Source organism: Tachysurus fulvidraco, chromosome 5 (genome assembly GCF_022655615.1).
Source record: "Tachysurus fulvidraco isolate hzauxx_2018 chromosome 5, HZAU_PFXX_2.0, whole genome shotgun sequence".
Classification (NCBI taxonomy): domain Eukaryota; kingdom Metazoa; phylum Chordata; class Actinopteri; order Siluriformes; family Bagridae; genus Tachysurus; species Tachysurus fulvidraco.
Window position 1 is genome coordinate 5821032 of NC_062522.1, and position 24855 is coordinate 5845886.

The 24855-nt window shown below is 39.0% G+C and overlaps 2 protein-coding genes across 7 annotated transcripts; both read left to right on the forward strand.

Moving 5' to 3' along the window:
* Nucleotides 1–580: 580 nt before the first annotated feature.
* LOC113640763 lies at nucleotides 581–13284 on the forward strand. Of its 6 annotated transcripts, none has more exons than XM_047813184.1 (8): nucleotides 581–1222; nucleotides 1316–1636; nucleotides 2038–2361; nucleotides 2514–2855; nucleotides 3290–3448; nucleotides 3542–3643; nucleotides 4960–5006; nucleotides 13138–13284. In XM_047813184.1, exons 1-8 carry the CDS (start codon nucleotides 1183–1185, stop codon nucleotides 13183–13185), a joined length of 1383 nt encoding a protein of 460 aa, XP_047669140.1. In that variant the 5' UTR covers nucleotides 581–1182; the 3' UTR covers nucleotides 13186–13284. The 6 variants fall into 6 exon arrangements, with proteins under 6 accessions (XP_047669140.1, XP_047669141.1, XP_047669139.1 ...); XM_047813185.1 differs by having other exon boundaries at nucleotides 583–1222; nucleotides 4963–5006; XM_047813183.1 differs by lacking the exon at nucleotides 13138–13284 and adding an exon at nucleotides 5104–7874 and having other exon boundaries at nucleotides 587–1222; nucleotides 3407–3448.
* Nucleotides 13285–18512: 5228 nt separating this feature from the next.
* LOC125141154 lies at nucleotides 18513–24855 on the forward strand. The gene is made up of 6 exons (XM_047813166.1): nucleotides 18513–18887; nucleotides 19041–19106; nucleotides 19217–19357; nucleotides 19462–19515; nucleotides 19605–19691; nucleotides 19872–24855. The coding sequence occupies exon 6, from the start codon at nucleotides 20088–20090 to the stop codon at nucleotides 22080–22082; it is 1995 nt and encodes a 664-aa protein (XP_047669122.1). The 5' UTR covers nucleotides 18513–18887; nucleotides 19041–19106; nucleotides 19217–19357; nucleotides 19462–19515; nucleotides 19605–19691; nucleotides 19872–20087; the 3' UTR covers nucleotides 22083–24855.

A 24855-nucleotide genomic window follows, 5' to 3' on the forward strand; every position in this document is an offset into this window, starting at 1 on the left:
AAAAGCTTTTGTATTGTTTTTTATGATAAAGTTATGTAAAATAACTGCTCAGTGCTGCAAAACAAACAACTCTGCTAATGCTAACTTAATCCTATATAAACTATATATCAGCATAGTTACATTAGTTACTAGTCTAAACTGGACGGAGACACGGAGCGACCTGTAACTCACTGACCTGCCTGCGTTCACAATTCACACGGTGTAGATGGGAAGGAGAACGGCTGACTACACAGTTTATGGGAATATATTGCGTATTTCCATCACAATTGTCACAAAAAACTCACTACACTGTCTGTCTGGTCTTTCTGCGCGTTGCTTTGCGAGATCGTGCGGCGCGATTTTTTTTCCTCACTGCTGCACGAGTCTGCGTGAGAATATGGGGGTATGGCGTGAGAATACGGGGGTGAGCGTGACAATATGGGGTGTGGCGTGAGAATACGGGGGTGTGACGTGAGAATACGGGGGTGTGACGTGAGAATATGGGGGTGTGGCGTGAGAATACGGGGGTGTGACGTGAGAATATGGGGGTGTGGTTTGAGAATACGGGGGTGTGACGTGAGAATATGGGGGTGTGGCGTGAGAATATGGGGGTGTGGCGTGAGAATATGGGGTTGTGGCGTGAGAGCGTGAGATTTGGGTCAATTGAGTGACTCTCACGCGTTGGCAGCCTTGTTTTAAACTGCATTTTTCATCCTGTGTTACACTCCCTGTGCTCTAGGGGCAGTAGAGGCTTTCTGGCAGTACAGCAGTACAATGAAATGGGTTAATAAATATTATCATTAAAGTTAATAATAGAGAAATGTAGTGCACTGGAGAGTGGAAAAATAACTCACACAAAGGAAGATGCACACATACAGAATGCTAATCTTAAACACTCGAACATCTTCATATGACTGATTACACACTGTTACTGACCAGAGGCTTATTTTTGTGTTTGAAATTTGAAAGCATTTGTATTGTGTTTATGAAGTTCACACATATTTCAGATACACTTCCTGTTCAGCTCTTTCTCGCACAGATAGAAGGGGAAGTGGGTGCAGCATCACTTTATGGGTAAGACACAGATGAAGACACGACACATTCACATAGCTGAAAGAGAGAGTAACAGTGCGTAACACAACAGGAGCTTTAATATCTTTCTGAAGTAGAGTTGGTATAGAGATCTGTGAGAGTGAACTCAGGATGAAGATCCTCCTCATCTTCACCTTCTGTCTGATCTCAGGTAAAGAAATGCACTTCAACATAATCCTCACTATCATCAGCAGTGTTACATGAAGGAAGGTTTTGCTCCGATGGGTTTTTGGTGTTTTGTTAGATGGAGGAGCCTCAAAGGAAGTAACAGGATATTCAGGAGGAGGAATCCTTATCAAGTGCAAGTATGCTACAGCATACAAAGATAAACAAAAATATTTCTGTAAGGGTTCAATGCCAGGCTGTCTTGACCAAATAAAGACAGGAGATAAAAACCAGTGGGTAAATTCAGGAAGATTCTCACTGTTTGATGACACCAAATCATCAGAGTTCTGGGTGATGATCAGAGAGCTCACTGTACAGGACACTGGGACGTATCAGTGTGTAGTTGATATAACTTCAGGGATAGACATTTACACACCGGTGGAACTGAAGGTAAAGGAAGGTGAGTCTCCCACCACTGCCTTCTGTTTATCTTTACAAAGATCTAGTGTCATTAAGAGTTGTGGAAAATACAAAGTAACTGTAACTTTGTTTTCTATTTTTACTTTCTATACTTAAAGTGTCATTTGAGAATTCTCAGTCACAAGAATAATTATTTGTTCATTTTGTCTTTGTACAAGGCTGATAAACGATTTCTGTCTATTTTAAATTTAAATTCCCAAAATGCTTATATATATATATATAAATCTTGTCTGCTTTGTTTGAAAACTAATAATATATAACCTGTAATTGACCATCAGAGGAAAAGGACTGCATATATGACTTAATTGATCTTCATACACATACAGTAGTTAGTGATTAATTGAGTTGACCATGATTTGATTTTGAACTTGCTCCTAACAGGGTCCTTGGTCTCTAGAGACGTGACTGCATATGCAGGGGGAAGAATTAACATCAAATGCAGATATGAGGATGAATATAAAGACAAATCAAAATCATTCTGTAAGATCGGAACACATCAGTGGTGTTTTAATCAAAAACAAACAAAACTGAACAGTGAATGGTCACATGATGGCAGATTCTCAATTCATGACAACAGAAGTGCAGGATTCTTCAGTGTGTTTATCACAGAGCTTAATATAGAGGACACAGGAACATACGCGTGTGGTGTTGTTGTGTCTGATAAACTGGCGGTCTACACTGTAGAGAGATTGAACGTAACAGAAGGTGAGGAGCATTAATTATGTGTTTTAAGCAGAAGAAACATGTGGTCATATTTCTATACAAATATACTGTAGAAATGTGTATGTGTTTTTAATAGGAGCTAGGACACAAATACACATATAACATTGACTTTTGACTTTGACTTTGGTTTGCAGATCTGTTCTATGAAAAGTCCATCAGTAAGAGTGTTCATGTAGGAGGAGATTTAACTTTCATATGTAAATACCCACAATCCCTCAAAAGTGACCCCAAGTTTCTCTGCAAGGGGAAGACGCAAGATTTTGCTTGTTTTTATAAGGACTCTGTTAAAGATAATAAAAAATATTTAATTACTGAGAAAATGGCCCTGTTTGATGACAGAGACAAACAAATCTTCAATGTGAGTATTAGATCTGTAACTAAGCAGGACTCTGAATACTGGTGTGGAGCTGAAAAAGCCTGGACATCTGATCATGGATACAAGGTTTATTTCACACGGATCAACCTGACAGTCACTGGTGAGTTTGTAGAGATGTGTAGACACACTGTGTTAACTTTTTTGATATAACAGATGCTTTGTTTTAAAGCACAGGCTCAGTACTCATCCTAACTAAGACTAATCTGTGATATTATTAGCAGTTCTGAATAGAAAATTCAAATATAGTACAAATATAGCAGTTTTATTTTTAGAAACAAGCTTTTTACCACAATGAACTGCAGTAACCTACATGATATTATCAGTTAACCTTCAAAATTCTCTTTTTCAGACTAACAGATGTGATAAGCAGATTTTTATTAGGCTTAAATCAGTTCTTCCTGTGCATGTGTGTGTTTTTGCTTCACTACACTTTTTGTGACTAAAATATATTTATAGCAACAGAGCAATTTCTCACATCATCCTGTAATTGCTGATTTTGTCAACTAACACTAATTTATTATCTAACTGAATTAGATCCATATGTCCCAGTTTCAACCTTAAAACCAACATGCCCTTCATCTTCGTCATCATCATCATTATTATTATCATCATCATCAACATCATCATCATCCCCACTTCTTCGTCTCACAGATAAAAACAAATCCTGGACTACTCCAGCTTCTCCTCCAGCAGGTGATTCTGCTCAGATGCACACAGTCTAACTATCAATACTTGATGAATCTCATCCCATTTGATAATTTGACTGTCTGTTTGTTTTTCTTCCAGGATTTCCAGCTTCCACTGTGATCACTGTGTCTGCAATTCTGCTGCTTCTGATTGGAACCATAACCGTCTTCGTGGCTCTACAAAAGAGACAAAAGTTGCAAAGTACAGTACACATAGACACACAGACACACCACATACACAATGAAAGAAATATTTTTTAACAAATTAATTTTGTGTGACTGGGTCATGATTATTAGCAATGCAACCTCAGTACTCCAACGTATTTAGTCCAGAATTTGGGTTGCTGTTTGTGTGAATTATTTTCCATGGAGATTGGAGGCATTAAGGGTGCTTTCACATCTATAGTTCGGTTCATTTGGTCCGGACCAAAAGCAAAAAATGATACATTGTATCTTTTTAGCAGTTTTGGTTCCTTTTCACACCACACTGATCGTTCTGTTCCGCACCAGTTGAAATAAACCAAAATGCAGTCATGTGATAACATCCACATCACTCATTGGTCATATGTCTTTGAGCGTATTTCCTAAACTGCTTCTCGATTGGTCAGAATAAACGTGCGGGAAATTTCAACGAAACTCCGGAAGTAAACAAAAAGAGTAAAATACAGGAAAATACAGCATACTGTTCACCATGGAGAGAAGACTGCGGGCTGCGATTATGTTCGTGGTTGTAATCTACTACATCGCTTGTACACAGCATTCTATGCAAAGTCTTAAATATCATTTTAATGCACTGCAAACGGCAAAGACGCATCGCAAGACACTTCAGGAGGCGGCGAGCATTACTTTTGCGAAACTGTGACATGCTCATCTTCCGTAAATATTGCCAACGACCCACTACGGCAGCTGGTTTAGTCCAAAATGCGCAATACTTTTTGAAGTTAGGTCTATTCGATCTCGGATCGTGTTCTCACCATAAACGAACTGCTACAGAGTTCGTTTGAAAGCGTACCGAGACCACCTCTTCAAGGAGGTCTCGGTACGCTTGTTTGGTCCGCTTTTGGTGCGCACCAGAGTTCGATTGCTGCATTCTCACCTGCCCGAACGAACCGCACCAAATGAGCAATCGAACTCTGGTACGATTCAACCGAACTAAACAAGGCAGGTGTGAAAGCACCCTAAATGACCCCTAGGTGTGTGTGTGTGTGTGTGTGTGTGTGTGTGTGTGTGTGTGTGGGTGTGTGTGTGTTTGTGTGTGTGTGTGTTTTGAATGAGTGGTGCCCTGAATAAGTGTCTGCTCCACCACGACTGACTAAAACTTCAGCAGTTCCTGACGTTCCTGAATCTAATAACCTACTAACTAAAGTATTCTGATTTTAAAAGACACAATGTACATCTGAGTGCAGTGTGTGTTTTCTATTTACCTCAGTGAACAAAAACAGGATTTTTTCATGCTCAGCTGAAGGAGCAATGACAGTGATGCTGTCGATTTACTGACCACTTTACTGCTTCTTTCAGCAGATTCAGCCTCTACTACTTCTGGCCAAGACCCAGGAAACCAAGTGGTAATTGATACATCATTGTGTGTGTTCAGTACCAAAACTTTTTTTTTTTGGAAGGAAAAAAAACCATAAATTTGTTTCTGTTTCTCTTTGCTCTCAGGTTCCTCTTGATATCTGTGTATATGAAGAGATTAAAGACAGCAGACGACTTTCTGCCTCAGATGCTGGAATTTCCACAATTTACTCTACAGCTGAACTACCCACAGTCCCCTCTGATCATCACACGGTTTATGCAAATTCAAAGTTACCCACAAGCCCACAAGATTCTGCTGTTTACCCTACTGCTCAACTGCCCACAATCCGCTCTGATCTGATAGCTCAGTTACCTACAAGTCTCTCGGCTGCAGAATCTGATGAAGGTCTGAATTACACATCAGTGAGTTTTCATGCCAAATCCACCAGCTCTAATGATGCAACTGCAAAGATTATCTTTAAGAAGACAGAGGTCTTGTGTGACTACGATTCACTTAGTCATGTTACTTCATCTGGCTAGTTTCTTATCATTATTACTCCAAGTATGTGTTGCTTGAACTACATACAACTTTATCTAATACTGTATTGTTCCCTTTGTTTTTTTGGTCATTTCCCTTATCCAGTGAGGATGAAAGCTTATCCCTTTTCTATCTTTTTTATTGACACTTTCTTCTGGCTGTTTAACAAACAAGAAATTTTGATAACTATCCATGGACAACCATTGTTTTTTATTAATTTAAGATGACTTGACTGTGGCTATCTGTTAAAATTAAAATGGCTGTTATTCGAGAAATGTGTTAGAGAAATGTGGTTGAACTGTTAAGAGAGGCTATCACAGTTTACTTCTGCTGTAGGCTACTGTCAAGTGAATTTTTGGAGAATTCCCATCATAAACAGTTGAGAGACAGTTAAAGCATGGAATTAGTACCATGTTACTGAAAGGTGACAGTGCCTCTCTCCGACCCAGCACACCCATCCTCATAGTGTGTCAATCGGCTTGGTTTGCTTAAAGAGTCATAACTTTATTGTGTTTATTGCATTTCCCAAATTCTTTCTTGAAGATCAGTTTAACTGCCCTGTTTGTCTCGACTTGCCCAATGAGCCCATGACGATTCTGTGCAGGACACAACCCTGCTCATGCTCGAGTATGTCTTTCACTTGCAAGGCCTCCCACAAAACATTGTATCTGATAATGGTCCTCAGTTCAGCTCTAACTTCTGGAGAGACTTTTGACAGCTCCTGGGGTCAACATCAGCCTGGCCTCGGAAAATGGAGGCTTCGGTTCCCTCAGCCCTTGCCCTGTTCCAGCGATGCTGACATGTCTGGAAAAAAGCTTATGTGGTCCAACTCAGTGCTTCTAGGAGCTACGCCTGGTGGTCCAATAACAAGCGCTGTCCGGTTCCCCCGTATCGTGTCAGTCAGAGGGTCTGGCTATCCATCAGAGACCTGTTGCTTAAGGTGGCCTGCAGGAAACTTACCCCACGCTTTGTTGGGCCTTTTCCCATCTCCAAGGTGCTCAATCCAGTGACAGTCTGACTCAAGTTCCCCAGAGTCCTACGTATTTACCATAGATTCCATGTCTCCAAACTCAAACCAGTTCAAGCCTGCTCGCTGGTTCCTTCCACCAGAACCCTTCAACTCACCCGGTTCATTGATGGGAGCCCTGCTTACACTATTCGCTGGCTCCTACAATGTTTGCGGTAGGGGATTACAGTATCTGATTGATTGGGAGGGTTATGGTCCAGTGGAGAGCTCCTGAGTTCCAGCACACAACATCACCCAGTTCCATCGTGACCATCCTAACCAGCCATGAGGGATGTCATGAGACACCCCATGGAGGGAGGGGTACTGTCAGCAACTCTTCTCAGTTTGTCCTGTGCACTGTGATTTCAGCCTACCTTGTTCCTTTTCTGCCCTGCCTGGTTTGACTCTCTTTGTTTCTGATTTCTGTTTTTGCCTGAAAAAACCCTGCCAGCCTGTGTACCAGATTATTGGACTGTTTTTCACTCTGTGCATTTGCCTGCCTTGCCTAATTATTTTATCAAGCTAATTAAAGACTTTTATTATTTACATCGCATCCTGTATTTGAGTCCTCCTTTCTGGCCCACCCTGACAGGTACACTAAAATATGATCAAATATTTAACAGGTTTCATATGATTCATCTTATGCCTCGGATGTGTGTATATATACATATACATATATGATTTTCTCAGTAAGAGTTTTGAACAGATTTGTATTTAAAATGGTCAGGAATAAAAATATGACAGGAAAAATAAAATGACTGTGATTTTCACAGTCTATGCTTCTGCTCAATTACCCACAATCCCCTCTGAGCCTTCTCAAACCGTTCATTCCAATACACTGTTACTCACAAGCACCTGTGATTACAAAGTTTATTACCCACAATCCCTCCTGATCAGGACGTCTACTCCACAGCTAAGTTACCCACAGATCTCTCTGATACCCCAGGCAGTGCTGCTCAGGAGTCATCTGAGAAATCTGCTGAAGATCTGAATTACACAGCAGTGAGTTTCCACACTAACACCACCAACTCCAATGATACAGTTTCTTGGTTACTGATGGCCAATTAGCCTTCCTGTCTTTTTCATGTTCTATAGCCAGAAATTACAAATTCTGTAAAGCCTAGCACACTGCTTTGGTAGTATTTGGTGTTGTTCTCTTTCATAATAGCACACTGTTGCTAAAAATGTTTTTTATTTTACACTGTTTGTAGATCATTGTGATCTGTTCAGAAATACAATGTGATTTGTATGTTCTAATGTGCTGCACCTTAAACATGTGTTGGGCTCTTTAAGAACGTCTTCCCACCCCCTGGGGGCATATGTACCAAGAACACACGTGTGCCATGGTTCATATGTGAAGCGTCCTATGTCGGACACGAGCTCTGTTAATAAAATATCTTCATGTTGACCACTGACTGTCTCTGTGTAAATTATCAGACAAACAACACTGTTGTTAAAATGTTGCTTTGTAAAATGATCAATGTAGTAATTAGGCACTGTTAAGTTCTGAGGTTTCTGCCTGGAGGCTACACAGTAAAATATTTCTGACTCTGTATTTTTTGGTGTAGTCACGAAGCAGCTTTGCAGAAATCAGGATGTACATGTTGTGGGCAACAGCAAATGCAGACAACGCAGCAGAAGGTTCACCCATTTAACAGATTAACATGATACAACTGTGTATGGGCCCTGCCACTTTGGCAGGAATTTGTAAGCTTTGTTTGTGACGAGTGTGTGTGCCCTGCGATGGCTTGGCACTCCATCCAGGGTGTATCCTGCCTTGATGCCCGATGACGCCTGGGATAGGCACAGGCTCCCCGTGACCCGAGGTAGTTCGGATAAGCGGTAGAAAATGAGTGAGAGTGAGTGAGTGAGTGTTTGTGACGAGGAGCAGCACTTTGTCTCTTCTATTTGCAAGCCTCTAACATCTCTCTGGTGTGGTGAAACCTTTGAGCCTAACATCTGAAAGGCAGCAGTGCATGCTCTACCATCACAGTTTATATTCAGTATTCTATAATATTTCATTATAACTTTTCATGTGATAACACTGTGAAGAAATGACTGTGCTACAATATAAAGTAGTGAGTGTACAGCTTGTATAACAGTGTAATTTTGCTGTCCCCAAAAACTCAAGACACCGCCATTAATGTCTAAACCGCTGGTCACAAAAGTTAGTACACCCCTAAGTGAAAATGTCCAAATTGGGCCCGATTATTCCAGTGTCATGTGACATGTTAGTGTTACATTTACATTTACACGACCTGCTGCATCGGCTAGGACTAAATTACATAAGTCCTTAGCTTGGTCTTTGTTTTATGTAGCACCATGGTCTCATTTCACTTTTCACTGCAAAGAGCACTCATTCACTCACGCATTCTCTCACTCATTCACTCATTTTCTACCGCTTATCCGAACTACCTCGGGGTCACAGGGAGGCCGTGCCTATCTCAGGCGTCATCGGGCATCAAGGCAGGATACACCCTGGATGGAGTGCCAACCCATTGCAGGGCGCGCACACACACACTCATTCACTCATGCACTCACACACTACAGACAATTTTCCAGAGATGCCAATCAACCTACTATGCATGTCTTTGGACCGGGGGAGGAAACCGGAAAACTCTTTCCAATGGAGCCACTGATAAAACCAAAGTCCTTTACGTTCTCTGCAATAAGGAATTTGCATACCATCGAAGTAGTTCTAGCATGAAATACCACATGAACTCAAAACATATTGCGAGCTCTGCAGTTAGCACAACCCCAGATGCTGCAGGCAAGCTATGCCAAACCACGCTGACTGAATCACCGCAAATTAAGTAAGTCGTCCTCAGAAACACTAACAAATGCAATATCTAAATGGATTGCAATGGACTGTAGGCCTGTTAATATTGTGGAAGACAAGGGGTTAATGGATGCTTTTTGAAATGTTACTGCCATTGAAGCCTAAGTGATAGGCTTGTGTTAAATAAAAAAACTGCTTTTTGTTATATTGGTTCGATCATTTTAATTGACATTTTGGGGGAAATTCTCAACTAATATTTATGGGCAATTAAATTAGATTCATTAATCGCCACATCATGTAATTAATTAGATTAAAATTTTTAATCGCTTACCAGCCCTAGTTTAAACTTAAATTTTCCTCCTGTGTTACACTACTTGTGCTCTAGAGGGCAGTAGGGCAGTAGAGGATTTCATGCAGTAAAGCAGAACACACTGACATAGATTAATATATATCATCATTAAAGTTAATACTGTAGAACTAAGAGGAGAAATAACTCACACAGAGAAAGATGCACACATGAAGAATGCTATAAGAATATTAAACACTCAAACATGTGTGTTTCAAACACACTTCATAAGATAGTTTACACACTGCAAAAAATACACCTTTGAACAGTGTTTTAGGGTCATGGTATATTACATTTAGCAGACACTCTTATACAGAGTGACTTACATTTTTATTTCAGTTTATACACCTGAGCAATTGATGGTTAATGGCCTTGATCAGGGACAACTTGGTGAACCTGGGATTTGAGCCAAGGACCTTCCGATCAGTAGTTAAACACCTTAAACACTAAGCTACCACATCCCTTATTATAAGGGTTCATGGCCAGGCTGTTCTGAACAAATAAAGACAGGAGATAAAAACAGTGGGTAAATTCAGGAAGATTCTCACTGTTTGATGACACCAAATCATCAGAGTTCTGGGTGATGATCAGAGAGCTCACTGTACAGGACACTGGGACGTATCAGTGTGGAGTTGATAAAACTTTAGTGAAAGACATTTACACACCGGTGGAACTGAAGGTAAAGGAAGGTGAGTCTCCCACCACTGCCTTCTGTTTATCTTTACAAAGATCTAGTGTCATTAAGAGTTGTGGAAAATACAAAGTAACTTTACTTAATTTTCTCTATTTACTTTCTATACATAAAATTGTCATTTAAAGAGAATTCTCAGTCCCAAGAATAATTATTTGTCCATTTTTCCTTTGTACAATGCTGATAAACTATTTCTGTAAATTTTAAATTTAAATTCCCGCAATGCTTTTTAAAATATATATAAATCTTGTCCTCTTTGTTTGAAAACTAATAACAAATAACCTTTAATTGATCATCAGAGCAAAAGGACTGCATATATGACTTAATTGATCATCATACACATACAGTAGTTAGTCATTAATTGAGTTGACCATGATTTGATTTTGAACTTGCTCCTAACAGGGTCCTTGGTCTCTAGAGACGTGACTGCATATGCAGGGGCAAGAATTAACATCAAATGCAGATATGAGGATGAATATAAAGACAAATCAAAATCATTCTGTAAGATCGGAACACATCAGTGGTGTTTTAATCAAAAACAAACAAAACTGAACAGTGAATGGTCACATGATGGCAGATTCTCAATTCATGACAACAGAGGTGCAGGATTCTTCAGTGTGTTTATCACAGAGCTTAATATAGAGGACACAGGAACATACGCGTGCGGAGTTGTTGTGTCTGATAAACTGGCGGTCTACACTGTGGTGACACTGAAGGTAACAGAAGGTGATGAGCATTAATTATGTGTTTTAAGCAGAAGAAACATGTGGTCATATTTCTATGCAAATATACTGTAGAACTGTGTATGTGTTGTTAATAGGAGCTAGGACACAAATACACATGTAAACTGATCTGATTGGTTTGCAGATCTGTCCTATGAAAAGTCCATCAGTAAGACTGTCCATAAAGGAGGACGTTTAACTGTCAGCTGTAAATACCCCAAATCCCTCAGGAGTGACCCCGAGTTTCTCTGCAGGGGGAGGATGCAAAATTTTGCTTGTTTTTAAAAAGACTCTGTTAAAGATAATAAAAATATTTAATGATTCAGAAAATGGCCCTATATGATGACAGAGAAAAACAAATCTTCACTGTGAGTGTTAGAGATGTAACTAAGCAGGACTCTAAATACTGGTGTGGAGCTGAAAAAGCCTGGACATCTGATCATGGATACAAGGTTTATTTCACACAGATCAACCTGACAGTCACTGGTGAGTTTGTAGAGACGTGTAGACACACTATGTAACTTTTCTGATATAACAGATGCTTTGTTTTGAAGCACTGATGCAGTACACATCCTAACTAAGACTAATCTGTGGTGATATTATTAGCAGTTCTGAATAAAAAAAGTTCTGAATAAAGTTCAAATATATTACAAATATAGAAGATTTTTTTTAGAAACAAGCTTTTTATCACAATGAACTCAAGTGACCTAATTGATATTATTGTTAACCTTCAAACTTCTGTTTTTAGACTGTGATGAGCAGATTTTTATTAGGCTTAAATCATTCTTCCTGTGCAAGTGTATGTTTTTTCTTCATTACATTTCCTGTTAGATGTATTAAAAGCAACAGAGCAATTGCTCACATCAACCTGTAACTGCTGATTTTGTCAGCTAACAGCAGTCAGTATTTTTGAAGTTCCAAACATTCAAAGCGTATAATGTGTCTGTTGTGTTGCCTCTGTACTGTCAGTCATACACTAGATTCACTCACTTAATGTCATTCATTCTCTAACTGAATTAGATCCATGTATCCCAGTTTCAACCTCAAAACTGCCCTTCATCATCATCATCATCATCATTATCATCATCATCAACATCATCATCATCATCATCATCCCCACTTCGTCTCACAGATAAAAACTCTGATAAAAAAATCCTGGACTACTCCAGCTTCTCCTCTAGCAGGTGATTTTGCTTAGATGCACATAAATGAACTATAAATACTTGATTTTTCTGATCCCATCTGATAAATTGACTGTGTGTTTGTTTCTCTTCCAGGATTTCCAGCTTCTACTGTTATCACTGTGTGTGTAATTCTGCGGCTGCTTCTGATTGGAACCATAACCGACTTTGTGGCTCTACAAAAGAGACAATATTTGCAAGATATAGTACACACAGACACACAAACACACCACATACACAATGCAGTAAATATTTTCAACACATTATTTTTGTGTGACTGGATCATGGTTATTAGCAATGCTACCTCAGTACTCCAACTTATTTAGTCCAGAGTTTGGGTTGCTGTTTATTTTCCATGGAGATTGGAGGCTTTAAATGACCCCTAGATGTATATGTGTGTGTGTGTGGGTGTGTGTGGGTGTGTGTGGGTGTGTGTGTGTGTGTGTGTGTGTGTGTGTGTGTGTGTGTGTGTGTGTGTGTGTGTGTGTGTGTGTGTGTGTGTGTGTGTGTTTTAAATGAGTGGTGCCCCGAATAAGTGTCTGCTCCGCCACGACTGACTAAAACTTCGGCAGTTCCTGACGTTCCTGAATCTAATAATCTGCTAACTAAATTATTTCGTCTTGTCTGATTTTAGAAGACACAGTGTACATCTGAGTGCAGTGTGTTTTCTGTTTACCTCAGTGAATTAGTCAAAAACAGGATTTTTTCATGCTCAGCTGGAGGAGCAATGACAGTGATGCTGTCGATTTACTGACCACTTTACTGCTTCTTTCAGCAGATTCAGCCTCTACTACTTCTGGCCGAGACCCAGGAAACCAAGTGGTAATTGATAAATCATTGTGTGTGTTCAGTACCAAAACTTATCTTATGGAAGAAAAAAAATCCCATAAATTTGTTTCTGTTCCTCTTTGCTCTTAGGTTCCTCTTGATATCTGTGAATATGAAGAGATTAAAGACAGCAGATGACTTTCTGCCTCAAATGCTGGAAATTCCACAATTTACTCTACAGCTGAACTACCCACAATCCCCTCTGATCATCACACGGTCAAAGTTACCCACAAGCCCCTACGATTCTGCTGTTTACCCTACTGCTCAACTATTACTTTGTTCTCCCCCTTTTTTTTTTAATTAATTTGCTCTTGGTCATTTCCCTTAACCAGTGCCCTTCTAAAAAAAAAAGCATTGCTGGTCCAGCATAAGGTATGTTTTGCAAGCTGGGACCAGCTTGAGATGGTGGTATGCTGGTCCAGCATTAGGTGCAGGTTGCTGGTGTGCTGGCCAACCAGCCTGGGTTGCTGGTGTGCTTTCCGACCAGCTTGGGATGCTGGTATGCTGTTCCAGCATTTGGTGCTGGTTGCTGGTGTGATGGCCGACCAGCCTGGGATGCTGGTGTGCTGGCCGAGCAGCCTGGGATGCTGGTGTGCTGGCCGAGCAGCCTGGGATGCTGGTGTGCTGGTCAGCATATGTTGTCTATGATGCTAGTATAATCCCAGCAAGACAACAACAAAACCCATTTGTTACAGATCACATTTCTTAGTGCATATTCATAGTTAAATAGAGACCAAGACAATTTTCTAGAGAATTGCAATTCACTTTTTAATAAAGAAAAACATTCTGGATATTCCTATCATTTACATGGCTTTATATACATATATATATATATATATATATATATATATATATATATATATATATATATATATATATATATATATATATAGACACACACACACACATTTATATATATTTGTTTAAAAGTTTGTTTAAAATATTTATTGGACAATGACATTTGCTTGTAAAATGTACTGTAATTTTGTAATTTACAGACGTGCACAGATAAATTACAGGAACAAAATAAGAAACAAAACTATATATCACTCATTTGTTTATATTGTGCAGTGAATGAGTTACGATAAAACAGCTACTGCTTAAGTTACATACCTTTGTCTTGTCTTGCTTCCATCATACAGTAGCTACCCAATAGACCTGAGTTTGTTCAAAATGTCATAGTTAAAGTCCTTAATTTCGCTAGTTGAAACAACTGCCGTGCAGCTGTCATCCAGGTTCCTCACGAATGCAAACATTCTGATTCCCAGTGATCAACAGATATGTCATGAAGAAGCGGAAGCTTTTTTTTTACCCCAAAACAAAATCCTAATTACGGTGGCAAAAACATGATGATCTGGAACACGTGCACTTATACTAATTCCGATAAACACTGTAAGGTATATAATGTAGTCGAAAACATTGCAAGATTTATTTTTGGAAAGTGCAGGAACTACATTTACCTACATAGTTGCTTTAAAGGTTGCATAGCAACGCTGATGCTGGGTAATATCACTTCACATTACCGCTTTGCGGTAACAACTTAACTACCTCTTAATTGAGACAAATGGATTATATATATATATATATATATATATATATATATATATATATATATATATATATATATATATATGTCTTTCAAAAACCATCATTCTGTATGATTTATATGCTGCTTCCCTCATGGAGCCTGGGAATTCAACAGTTGTTGGTATTACTATATTTAATTTGTGGAGACACAATCCCTAATGAATGATTTTTAAATGTTTTTATTCTTTGTTATTCAAAGCTTTTTGAGCTTTGTTATTTCAGTTCTTTATTCAAAAGAGGGAGCAAAAGAAATAACACTTATAATTAAATATATTCCAATATATTGTTTTTTGCTGCTACTAAGTGGGGATATTCAACTAAATCCTGGCCCATCAGTAAATTTTAACCCAGACCAAAACAATGACTTGCCCAAACACTGTTTACAGAAAGCAGTGTTGGTTTGGATCGATTCAACTGGAAGGAAGGAACCAACAGATACATTTCCTCTGGGACTGATGGCTACTAAACAGCAAATGTGTATTAATTGTCTTATTCTTCACCAATATGAACATGAACCAGTGGATGTAAGAAGCAAACAGTCTGTAACTACCAGGCCAGGCTTAGGCCACAGCAGCGGAAGATCTACAACCATCAGGCCAGCTTTAGGCCTCAGTGGCAGTAGCCCAGCTGCCACTGAGCCAGGCTTAGGCCTTAGCATTAGCCAAGCTACCATTGGGCCAGGCCTTTGCAACAGCACTAGCAATAGCTTAACTACTACCGGGCCAGGCTCAGACCTCAGCAGCGGCAGCAAAGCTACCAGCAGGATAGGCTCAGTCCTCAGCAGAGGCAGTAGTAGCAATAGCCCAGCAACTACTAGGCCAGAACTAGGCCTCAGCAGCAGCAGTCCAGTTACCACCGGGCCAGACTACGGGCACAATTCCGGGCCTAGTAACTGCTGCAGTGAACCACCAGGGCTACTGGTCATGCGGTATGTAAACAAAGACAATTTAGATTCTTTCAGACATTTAATCATGCAAAGGTTATATGGGACCCGAAGACTAAACCAAGTGGCATTTTTGGAGGGCATTCGAAGTATTATATCAAAAATACATCAGATTCAACATTTACTGACAGATTATAATTTGGATTATCTATGTTTAAGTGAAACCTGGCTAAATAGCAATACTCCAACACATATGATTGATGTACCTGGTTATATTTGTTTTAGAAAAGATAGACTAACTGGCAGGGGTGGTGGTGTGTTGATTTATATTAAAGAAATTAAATGTGTAAACACTTTTAGAATGTGTGGGCATCACTGTAGTGTTGTCGACAAAAATGAAGTTTAATATTGTTACTTTATATAATCCCCCTCACATGATGTATCATTTTATAATGACATTTTATAATAACGCGGACCGGTCAATGTTTGATCATTTTACCGCAGCCCGCTGGGGGTGACGGGTGGCGGCTATAATAATTTTAATTTAATTGTATTTAAACATGCCTTTTTAACTCACTACAACGCTAAATCAATGAGAACCCTGAGCTTGTTTCTTTGCAACGAGACGGTTGCATCTGGGGTTATAGGAGACAATGACACCCGAAGTGTGTTGCTTATGTCCAGTTTATTCCGTTGTTTTGTTTTGGTTGCCATCACTGCAGAAAACCCTGCTTCAAACAGATAGCATGTCGGAAATGGCAATAGGGATTTAAGTGCTGTGGTGAAAATCTCAGGGTATTCCGTCCACGACTTTAATCCAGAATACCGGCAGAGTTTATAACTTTCTAACGACGTTTGTTTCGTACTCATTTTTGCTCATTTGTGGGTTAAATTTGAGCAAACACCAAGCACTGTTAAACATGAGAAAGTACCGGTGAACAGAGAGAAGAGCGATACACACCTTCTCTTCACCAAAGCTACAACACCACTGCCGCTTGCAGCTGCTCAGTTCCAGATGTCACCTAAACCCGGCCCGATATCATGATATTTTGCGCATGCGCGGTATTGGTGCGGTCTCATTTAGGTGACGTCTCTCAGCTCCCGGTTAACCTCTCGTCCATGGAAAGTCGCACAAACCCGAGAGAAATACACCACAGTAAATAAAATGGAAATAATTGAATGTTCCTTGGGCGGCCCGGTACCATTTGGTCCACGGACCGGTACCGGTCCATGGCCCGGGGGTTGGGGACCACTGATCTAGATGGCTTACTTAAACAGTTAAATTGTCGCTGTGAGATCTTCCAAGGAGATTTTAACATAAATTGGTTAAGTAATAGTAATACGCAAAAGCTAAAAACATTTTACTTAAAGCATAATTTCAACCAAATAATCAAAGAACCAACCAAGATTAACAAAAAGCTGTAAAACTCTTATTGATTTGATCTTCACAAATAGAACTGAGCGAGTGAGTAAAACGTACAACTTAATCACAGGTCTTTCTGATCACAATATGATGTTAATCGTTAGAAAGCTATCCAAAAATTGTCCATATTCCTTTTGTAATATTCGGCATAAATTAGAATTTATAGGTATTCCCAAAAATAAAAGAACTCAACTTGAAGATGAATTACAGAACATGAATTGGAATAATGTTAGGCAAACTCATGATTTAGATACCTGCTGTACTACTTTACCATGGCTGAATAAGGATATTCTCCAGCTGATGAAAAAAGAGACCTTGCGCTCAAACATACATTATTAACAAAAACTAACACAGATATACTTGTTTTTAAGGGATTAAGAAATAAAGTAGTTAGGGAGTTAAGCAAAGCAAAAACAAACTACTTTATGAAATTGATGGCCGCCTTAGGAGGGAACAGTTCAGAACTTTGGAAACATCTAAATATTTTAACTAATAGAGTGCCTAAACAACAAAAATTAATAGCGGAATAAAATATAAATGGAATCGTTACTAACGAAAGGACTGAAATTGCAAATCAATTTAATAGATTCTTTATCCAATCATCTGAGGATTTGGCTAACAATTTTCAACCAGTCCAATTAAAACACATACTGAGAGATCAAACAAGATCTTTTTGTATAAAAGAGGAAGACCAGAGTGAAATTGCTGAAGTTTTTAGACAGTTACGGCAATCTAAGGCCAAGGACAACATTGGCTTGGCTAATGCTTTTATAAAAAACATAGTTCTCTCCTTTTACTACCAGTTACACATGTACTGTAGTAAACTTATCTATTAGAGCAAATGAATTTTCTTAATTTTTCATAATATATTGAGAGAGAGTATTACAGGTCATATTCCATCAAGCTGACAGTTTTATTACCCCTGACAGCTGCTATGCCAGCTGGTATGACAGCTGTTATGACAGCTGTCATTAGTGATATGAAATTATTAAAGGTCAAAGGTCATACCTTCTGGTGTGGTAGATGTATGTCTTGACTCCAAGTAGTTAAAGACCCCACTTTACCTCTCACAACCACCCCTGTCTTTCATATTGTTTTAACACCATCGTGCCTGGTTCCCGTAGACAGGTGATAAGTAATTAAAACAAGGACATATGTTTTTTGCCTGGTTCCCATAGACAGGTGATAAGTAATTAAAACAAGGACCTATGTTTTGGTGTTGTTTTTTTTTTTTTTTAAATGGGGTTTTATGACCCTCAGAGGAAGCAGTGTTGTAAAACAAGGAAATATGTTTTTTGCCTGGTTCCCGTAGACAGGTGATAAGTAATTAAAACAAGGACCTATGTTTTGGTGTTGTGTTTTTTTTTTTTTTAATGGGTTTTATGACCCCTCAGAGGATGCAGTGTTGTAAAACAAGGACACCCCCTCAGAGGAAGCAGTATTGTAAAACAAGGACCTATGTTTTGTTGTTGTTTTTTTAAATGGGGATTTATGACCCCTCAGAGGAAAGTAGTGTTGTTAAACAAGTCCATATGTTTGATTGACTAGATAGAGATAGGTACTTAAAACTCGTGTTTGATCCGGGGTTGTTTTGTGATAGGTTGCCACTCCCCTCAGACCGGATGGTTTTCAAATCAAGATTATGACACCTCTGTTGTGTTAGGAGCGTCTCTCAGTCTGATCGTTAGTCAATGAGGGTGCTATCTATAACGTCACACACGCGCATCCTGACCAAACGCGCGTGAGAAGAAAGACGCGCACCCTGAGCAGAAACGTGCACACGCACAAACGCGTACACACATCCTGAGTGGACACGCCCACCCGTATGTAGGTAAAAAGTGAGAATGTTGCGAAAATTTGGCTATGACTTCACGTCTTTTGGAAATCCCACAACGGAACAGAACATCTACGATCTTCTAAGCATTGAGAGCATGGCCTTTTCAATAGGTAAGAGCTTATTATTAACTTTATTATAAATTTATAAGTATTAGAATGCTTATAGTTTGATATTACCATACATGAGATTTTCAATATTTAGAAGAGTGACTTATTATAACTAGTTTTAGTTGGGTTTATACGTAAAGTCTGTTTTAATTACAGAACAAGACCAGCCTATCTGACACAATTGTCTGTGAAAACGTATCAAACAAACGCGACCCTTCCAGGGTAATTTCATTCTGACTCTTAGATCTGTGTTTTTTTTTCAGTCGATTGTTTTATCATATATTACATTATAAGCTAAATATTTATTTAATTCATTGTTTATTCATTTTTAGACAGTTCTATTGAGTTTATTTCCGACGACGAGTCTCCTACAACGTCCGTGCTAGGCCTAAGAACGGTGGAACATCCGGAATCTATCCAAAAGCCGATAGCTGTAGTAACCCCACAGCTCAGACCAGTTTTACAAACTACGCGTAAGTTACACCATGAAAATATGAATGTTGTAAATCTTTCATTAACCTTATATGATATTTTAATTATTTAATTATTCATTATTTTGTATGTGTGACATATTCAGAAGACACCGGTACAACGTCTGACTACGCTGACTACGATGGTTCAAATGTTTTGGGTAAGGTCGTTAGCGTTCTCTTTTCAAACAACCCTTAAGAGTGTAAAACAATCCTCCACACATTTTTCTGTAATCTGTATTCTATTTAGAAGCCGTCTTCGAAGGAGTAGGAAACTACTTTCAATCCGTTGAAGAAAATTTCAACATTGGAGATGTCGGTGCTAACGTAACCGGAGGTGGCTTTGAAGGACAAGAAAATTTCAACATTGGATATGTCGGTGCTAACGTAACCAGAGATGGCTTTGAAGGACAAGAAAATTTCAACATTGGAGATGTCGGTGCTAACGTAACCGGAGGTGGCTTTGAAGGACAAGAAAATTTCAACATTGGAGATGTCGGTGCTAACATAACCGGAGGTGGCTTTGAAGGACAAGAAAATTTCAACATTGGAGACACTCTTCAGGATTTTTTTCAGCTAAGGGATAGAATAACTGAAAACTTTGAGCATGTCTACAGCGCACTGCAAAACACTTCTGACAATGAGTATGTTCAATCCTTGCGTAATACTCTGGAATCCTTAAATTGGTGTGTTATGGTGAATAAAGAATTGTTAAGACATTATTATTTTAGAAATGGCTCAGAAGCGTTCGAGTAATTCTCCCTCTTCAGAAGCTAAAAAAATTAGAATTGAAAATGACCCTACATCGTCACATGATCTCTGCTTTGGTGAAAATTCGACTTTTTCAAGTAGTCTGTTACAACGTGACCCGTACACAAACCTGAATCCCTTTTTAACTGATGCAATCAATGAGTTGAATGATGGTTTAAGAGCGACACTTAGACATGATATTCAGAGCCCTAATCCGGGGTTGACCGATAATTTAACAGCGACACAAACACAGCTGCCTCATCATGACGTGTTCTTAGAATTGAATCAGAGTCTGTTAACGTTGCAGAATAGTCTAAATGATCAAGATCAACCTGTGCAGTTAAATCCCTTTTTGATAGAAGCTGTAAACCAATTGAACGATAGTTTTAACTTATCTAACGAACAAAGTGTCATTAATGCAACACTTCCGGTAACATGTCAACATCAAGAACCTGCATCTCAACAAGATTTGCTTCACGGTCTTAATCAAAATCTTATTTTGTTAAATGACAATATCATTAACTTAATCAACCAACCTGTTAATGTTCTGCAAAATCCCGAAACTGATCATGAGTACATTCCTGAAATGGTAAATGATACATCAGTAAACGCGCCGCCACCTAGTGTTGAAAATGTACCCTTAGATCACGTAGACAATGCCCCAACTAGTGTTGAAAATGTACCCTTAGCTCACGTAGACAATGCGACACCTAGTGTTGAAAATGTACCCTTAGATCACGTAGACAATGCGCCACCTAGTGTTGAAAATGTACCCTTAGATCACGTAGACAATGCGCCACCTAGTGTTGAAAACAATCAAATAGGCCATGGTGTAGATAGTAATATTAGGATAATTAATCGTGGCAACTTCAATAACACAGAGATCATAAGAAGAGTGAATTTTTCTTCTATCGCTAATGTCAACAGTTTTGCTGAATTTTATAATTATGTTTTAGAGATTTTAAACAGCGTGATAGAAGTTGCGAATGAAATGATTTCACCTAAGGATTATGTCACCGTTGAAATTAGAGGTGTTACACTCAATGTGTCATCTCACATTCAACTAGTCAATGGAGCCATCGATTTACAGTCTTTTTTGACCATGCTCGAAAATACCATTCAAAGTAATCGTGACATATTTACGGATAAATCGCTTGAACTGGTAGTACAGATAGTTCGACCACCTCGCGGTGGTATAGGTTGTAGACGGAAAGTTGCTACAATATTCAATTCAGAAGTTGTACAGAAGAAGATGCGACACTTGTATATTTTTTACAATAAAGACATGTGCTTTGCATTATGCGTTACACAGCTTTTAAATCGTGATAAAAGCGATTTTCAAAATGAAAAAATTGCTAAACAGCTCCAATACGTTGTAGGTTTAACTGAAAACACACCCGTCACCTTTGCCGATGTGAGTAAATTTGAGGCACATGTACAGTGTAAAATTGTAATTGTGTACAAAACTAGCGATAAAGCAGGATTCTCTTTCTTTCAAACCAGCAAGACACCACATGAAAAAACGTTGTACTTGTTTTTGCATGACAATCATTATTACGGTGTTAAAAACATCACTGGATTTTTGGGATGTAGTTACGTCTGTCATTTCTGTCACTCGGGGGTTAAGGATATGCGGAACCATAGTTGTGCATATAGTTGTAACGTTTGTTGTGATGTAGACTGCTACAAACACCCTCAAAACATAACAAAATGCCCGGATTGTATGAGGTTGTGTAGATCAAAATATTGTTTCGATAGTCACAAAGCGTTGCGCCAGTCAGAAGGAGGTGAATTTTCTCAGTGCAATAGAGGATTCTACTGCAGCAAGTGTAATAGTGTGTACAACAACCCATTTGGTCTTAAACGTCACGTTTGCCCTGAGAGTTTGTGTCAGTTCTGTGGTGAAAAACTTGAAACAGATTGTGAACACAGGTGTTTTATACAGCCTTTAAAGAGGGAAAAGTCTAATAGGAGATAGATCTTTTATGATTTTGAAACTAGACAGGAAACGGGTACTCATTCATCTAATTTCTTATGCTGTATTAATTACCGTGGTCAGACATAGGTGTTTTCAGGTGACACATGCATCACAGCGTTTTTTTAGACATTTCCGCCGTGGGAGATTCAGAGGTTATACCTTTATAGCGCATAATGCTAGAGGGTTTGATTCTTACCTTTTGCTAAACCATTTAGTGAAAGAAGGAATCATGCCCAAGATTATTGCACAAGGCAGAAAGATACTGTGTTTCACTGATACCGATTTCAACCAGAAATACATCGATAGCCTGTCTTTCTTAGCCATGAAGCTTAGCAATCTTCCTAAGGCCATGGGGTTCTCAGAAAAAAAGAAAGGTTATTTTCCTAATTTCTGGAACACATTAGAAAATCAAAACTATGTAGGGCCGTACCCCAAACCTCGGTTTTATGGTGTGGATAACATGATGTCTAAAGACAGGGAGGATTTTTTCAAGTGGTATGCGACGGTGTCTGACAAAGTTTTTGATTTCAAGAAAGAGATGACTGAATACTGTGTAAATGACGTAGACATTTTGAGAAAAGGTTGTATAGCTTTCAGAAATGAAATTCAAAAAAGTACAACGGTGGATCCTTTAATTCTATTACGATTGCTTCCGTTTGTCTTAAGATATTTAGAACAATGTTTCTCGAAAAAAACGTTCTCGCCATTCCACCTCTTGATAATTACATCAACAGGCAGAAATCTTACTCAACACCTGCCATTCAGTGGCTCGAATACATTTCCGCCACACATAACCTACCTATTCAACATGCTCTGAACAAAGGTGAAGTCAGGTTCGGTTCATATTTCGTTGACGGATATTGTGAAGTGGGTCAGACGAGTAAGGCTTTTGAGTTTCTCGGTTGTTTTTATCACGGCTGTGAAAAGTGCTTTCCCTCATCAGCACCGCATCCTCTTAACCGCAAAGTTAGCTTTGGTGATGTCAGGGTTAAGTCGTTGGAAAAGATATTGCAACGTATATAAAGTATAAAGTATTTGCAAGACACACACAATTTGCATGTCACAATGCTCTGGGAGCACGAGTGGTGTGAAATGAAGGAAAACGACGTGAGAGTGATAAACTTTCTAAAAGAGTTTGACTTTCCCAAATGTTTAATCCCTCGAGATACGGCGGTCGAACAAACGCTTTGCATTTACACTATGTAGCACAACCCGGTGAGAGAATAGATTATTACGATTTCACGTCACTTTATCCGTATGTAAACAAGTCGAAAACATATCCTATCGGTCACCCCACAATCATTTTTCGTGACTTTGAACCTCTGGATAATTATTTCGGAATAGTTAGAGCAAAAGTGTTACCGCCTAGAGGTCTGTGGTCTTCTTCCGTACCGTGTAAATAACAAACTCCTTTTCCCTCTGTGCAGAACATGCAGCGAGCAACAACTAAAACATTGCAATCATTCAGACCAGGCACGAGCTCTAACGGGTAAGTGGGCCTCCGTCGAGTTAGCGAAAGCCGTCGAGAAAGGTTACCAAATATTAAAACTGTTTGAAGTCTGGCATTTTCCTGAAAGATCCAAAAACCTGTTTACAGGCTACATTAAAATGTTTCTCAAGACAAAGCAGGAAAGTTCAGGGTATCCATCCTGGGTAGTCGATGAATCCACAAAACGTGAATACATTAAAAATTACGAGTGTATTGAGGGAATTGAATTGCAAGAAAATAACATTAACGTAAATCCTGCCAAATGGTCTGTGGCTAAACTAGCGTTGAATTCATTGTGGGGCAAGATGTGCCAAAGACCGGACAGATCAAACACAACTCTGATCAGAGATCCTGCAGAATTTTTAAACTTCATATTTTCAGGTATCTACAACGTTAGTCACTTCTCTTTTTTGTCTGATGAGGTTGCTCTTGTGCAGTGGCGTTATGTGGACGATATGATGGTTAAACCGGGGAATGCTAATGTGTTCATAGGTATTTTCACCACTGCCTATGCTAGACTTGAACTGTACAATCTGATGGATTGTTTGAACCACCATTGTTTGTACACCGACACCGACAGCGTCATTTTTAAAAGTAAAGAAGGGGATTGGATGCCGCCTTTGAGCGATTATTTGGGGGGTCTTACCAGCGAACTAGACGACGGTGATCAAATAGTAGAGTTTGTAAGTGCAGGTCCTAAAACCTACGGTTACAAAACTAAAAAAGGAAAAAAGACAATGAGAGCTAAGGGATTTACTCAAAATTACAACAATTCCAAAGTTATCAATTTGAAATCATTGACAGATCTCGTGATCGATCAAGTGAAATTCCCTGATAAACCCTGTCAACTTATAACGTCGCATAATCAAATCACTCGAGATAAAAAGGGGTTTCATTTGAGAAACCAGACGCAAGTAAAAAGATTCAGGGTTGTGTATGATAAACGTGTATTATTTCCTGATTTCACAACTCTCCCTTACGGGTATTGAAACCAATTTTTTTTTTCTTTTCTTTTCTTTTTGTATATATGAATGTATGAATGTCTGTAAGTTGTTCATTTGATGTCTGTATGCCGTACATTTGTGAGCACTTGTCAAGGACAAATATGAATGTGACTTCTTTCGACACGAGGCTGCATCTGCCCTTTCCATGTATTGTATGTGGACCTAGTAATAGTGGGAAATCTTATTTTATCAAAATGCTGCTGGAAAATTGTAAAGAGGTATTGTCCAAACTTCCTGAAAATATTGTAAGGATTTATTCATATTGGCAACCTTTGTACGA